Raw genomic sequence first — 4,005 nt, forward strand, 5'->3', positions numbered from 1 at the left:
CAGGCTGGGAAGGCCGCCTGGGGGAGGTGTATCTGCCGCAGCGCTTAGGACAGTGCCTGACACATAGTGAGCGCTCAACAATATACCACAGTTATCAACAGTAAATAGACACAGACCACAGCGCTTAGCAGCGTGACTGACACAGAGGGTTTAACAAAACACATGCATGCATACATACATACACACATGCACACATACATACGTACATAAACACACACACGCATACATACATAAATACACCTGCATACATACACACATGCATACATACATAAATACACATGCATACATGCACACACAGGCATACATACATACGTACATAAACACACGCGCGCATACATACATGCATACACACATGCGTGCACGCACACATATATACATAAGCACACGCATGCGTGCATACATACACAAATACACACGTGCATGCATACATAAACACACACATGCATGCACGCCTACATAAACACACGCATACATACATACATACATAAATACACGTGCATACACACAAACAAACATAAATACACACACACTCTCTTCTCTCACTTTCCCTCCTCTTCTCCCCCCCCCACATGCCAATCACCAGTGGCCTCGTCACGGGGGCCAATGAGGGTGGCTGGGAGGCGGGATTCCCCTCGACCGCTGCCCAATGGGGAGGGAGCCTGCGCAGAGGAAGTCGCGCGTCCGTCTCCCGCCCTCGCACATGCCAATCACCAGCGGCCTGGTCACGCGGGCCAATGAGGGCGGGCGGGGGGCGGGTCTCCCGAGCGCACTGGCCAATGGGGAGGGAGCCCGCTCGGAGGACGTCGCCAGTCCGTCTCCCGCCCCCCCCACATGCCAATCACCAGCGACCCGGTGACGGAGACCAATGAGGGCGGGTGGGGGGCGGGTCTCCCGAGCTCGCTGGCCAATAGAGAGAGCCTGCGAGGAGGAAGTTGCGCGTCCGTCTCCCCCCCCACATGCCAATCACCAGCGGCCTGGTCACGCGGGCCAATGAGGGCGGGCGGGGGGCGGGTCTCCCGAGCGCGCTGGCCAATAGAGAGAGCCTGCGAGGAGGAAGTCGCGCGTCCGTCTCCCGCCCTCCCACATGCCAATCACCAGGGGTTTCGTCATGGGGGCCAATGAGGGCGGCTGTGGGGCGGGTCTCCCGAACGCGCTGCCCAATAGAGAGAGAGCCTGCGAGGAGAAAGTCGCGAATCCGTTTCCCGGCTCCGCACATGCCAATCACCAGCGGCCCGGTCACAAGGGCCAATGAGGGCGAGTGGGAGGCGGGTCTCCCGAGCGCGCCGGCCAATGGGAAGAGAGCCTGCGAGGAGGCAGTCGTGCATCCGTCTCCCGCCCCCGCCCATCCCCAACGACCCGATGACGGGGGCCAATGGGAGCGGGCGGGAGGCGGGCCTCCCGAGCGCGCCGGCCAATAGAGAGAGGGATCCCGGCGGGCGGCCTCCTCCTCGTCCTCCTCCTCCTCGTCCTCCTCCTCCTCGTCCTCCTCCCCGTCCTCCGCCGCCGCCGCCGCCATGGTGCGCAAGCTGAAGTTCCACGAGCAGAAGCTGCTGCGTCGCGTGGACTTCCTCAACTGGGCGTCGACCGACCAGAACCTGCGCGAGCTGCGCGTGCTGCGGCGCTACCGGCTGCAGCGGCGCGAGGACTACACGCGCTACAGCCAGCTGAGCCGGGCGGTGCGGGCGCTGGCCCGCCGGCTGCGCGACCTGCCCGAGGGCGACCCCTTCCGGGCCCGGGCGTCGTCCGCGCTGCTGGCCAAGCTGTACGGGCTGGGGCTGCTGCCCACGCGCGCCTCCCTGGAGCCCTGCGCCCGCCTGTCCGCCGTGGCCTTCTGCCGCCGCCGCCTGCCGTCCGTGCTGGTGGCGCTGCGCATGGCCCAGCACCTGGAGGCGGCCGTCGCCTTCGTGGAGCAGGGCCACGTGCGCGTGGGGCCCGAGCTGGTCACCGACCCCGCCTGCCTCGTGCCCCGCGCCCTGGAGGACTTCGTCACCTGGGTCGACTCCTCCAAGATCAAGCGACACGTGCTCGACTACAACGACCAGCGCGACGACTTCGACCTGGACGCCTAGCACGCCCTCTCAAATCCCCTCCCCGGGCCCTGCGAGGTCGACCCCCTGACCTTTAACCCCCGCCCCCGGGACACGCGACGTCGACCCCTGACCTTTAACCCCCGCTCCCGGGCCACGCGAGGTCACCACCTGACCCTTAATCCCCTCCCCGGGCCATACGAGGTCACCGCTTGACCTTTAACCCCCTCCCCGGGCCACGCGAGGTCACCCCCTGACCTTTAACCCCCTCCCCGGGCCACGCGAGGTCACCCCCTGACCCTTATTCCCCGGGCCATAGGAGGTCACCGCTTGACCTTTAACCCCTCCCCGGGCCACACGAGGTCGACCCCTGACCCTTAATCCCCTCCCCGGACCATACGAGGTCGACCCCTGACCTTTAACCCCCGCTCCTGGGCCACGCGAGGTCACCGCTTGACCTTTAACCCCCTCCCCGGGCCACACGAGGTCGCCCCCTGACCTTTAACCCCTTCCCCCAGATCACACGAGGTCGCCCCTTGATCTTTAACCCCTTCCCCCAGACCCCACGAAGTTGCCCCCCGACCTTTAACCCCCTCCCCCAGGCCACGCAAGGTCACTTCCTGACCCTTAACCTTTCCCCCAAGCCACACGAGGTCGCCCCTTGACCCTTACCCCCCGTCCCCCAGGCCACCTAGGGTCACCCCCCGACCTTTTCCCCCTTCCCCCAGTCCACCCGGCTTCGCCCTCTGACCTTTAACCCCCTCCCCCGGTCCACCCCGGGGTCGCCCCCCGACCTTTACCCACCTCCCCCAGCCCCAGGTGATGGGGCAGAGGAGAGGGTGGCGGGTGGGGTTAGGAGGGCCCCGCCTCTCCCCGAAGCGACGGGATCTCACCCTCTGACTGCAAACCTCCAGGCCCGCAAAAGTCACCACTGTCAGGGTGCTCCCCGCGGGTTGCCCGGAAGAGAAGAGCCTCAAGGAGCCAGAGGGAAAGGCGACCGACGGAATCCGGGTGTTCCCAGTTGCACTTTGGGAATTGGTGTCGACGGGGACCACGGGCTTTCTCTTCTCCCCAGTTTGGAGGAAGACAAGACGGGGACAGAGCCGTGGGGGCCCTTCTCGAAAAGGACCAAAAGTTTCTCGCCGTCCATTTGCGGCTGCGGGGTCCCAAGGACTGTTGCCTTTTATTTCCCTCTTTGTTTACATAATAAAATAAGGGCTGTGGCAGCCTCGTTCCTCGAGAACCGTTTCTTAAGATTGTTTCATTGTGTTAACTTAGAGATTGAACCAGATTATCTTGGTTTTACAAGAAGGCCTAACGGCATCTCTGCCGATTCTGAACCTATTTGAGAGAGTATTGGTGGTGGCTCTGTGCCGCTTTACCAGGGTCTCTGTCGGTGCTGCCCGTAGAAGGGCAGTGGATAAAACTGGCAGTTGGAAAAATTTCTTGGGGATGAAAAATTGGGTCAATGGACTCTTATCAGGACATAGTTAAGTGCTTACAATGTGCCCAGGCACTGTACTAAGCACTGGGGTGGATACAAGCAAATGGGGTTGGACACAGGCCCTGTCCCTTAAGGGGCTCACCGTTTCCATTCCCATTTCACAGATGAGGGAACTGAGGCACATTGAAGTGACTTGCCCAAAGCCACGCAACAGACAAGTGGCAGAGCTGGGATGAGAACCCATGACCTTTTGACTCCCAGGCCCACGCTCTATCCACTAAACCACGCTGTGTCTGACCCGATTTATCCTGTGTCTTTCCCAGGGTTTAGTACAGTGCCTGGCACATAGTAAGTGCTTAAAAAGTACCGTTAAAAAAAAAAAAAAAATACTCAGACTTTGGACTGGCCAGATAGTGGCTGTCCGACCTGATTTGTGTCTTCCCCCAGGTTTAGTACAGTGCCTGGCACATAGTAAGTGCTTAATAAGTACCGTTAAAAAAAAAAACAATACTCAGACTTTGGACTTGTCAGATA

At 60.8% G+C, this 4,005-nt stretch overlaps 1 protein-coding gene across 1 annotated transcript; it reads left to right on the plus strand.

The window, feature by feature from the left end:
* Nucleotides 1–1,461: 1,461 nt before the first annotated feature.
* Nucleotides 1,462–3,270, plus strand: IMP3 (IMP U3 small nucleolar ribonucleoprotein 3). Its single transcript, XM_029066806.1, has 2 exons — nucleotides 1,462–2,313; nucleotides 2,390–3,270. Exon 1 carries the CDS (start codon nucleotides 1,515–1,517, stop codon nucleotides 2,067–2,069), a length of 555 nt encoding a protein of 184 aa, XP_028922639.1. The 5' UTR covers nucleotides 1,462–1,514; the 3' UTR covers nucleotides 2,070–2,313; nucleotides 2,390–3,270.
* The last annotated feature ends 735 nt before the right edge of the window (nucleotides 3,271–4,005 follow it).

This window comes from Ornithorhynchus anatinus, chromosome 5 (assembly GCF_004115215.2).
Source record: "Ornithorhynchus anatinus isolate Pmale09 chromosome 5, mOrnAna1.pri.v4, whole genome shotgun sequence".
Classification (NCBI taxonomy): Eukaryota; Metazoa; Chordata; class Mammalia; order Monotremata; family Ornithorhynchidae; genus Ornithorhynchus; species Ornithorhynchus anatinus.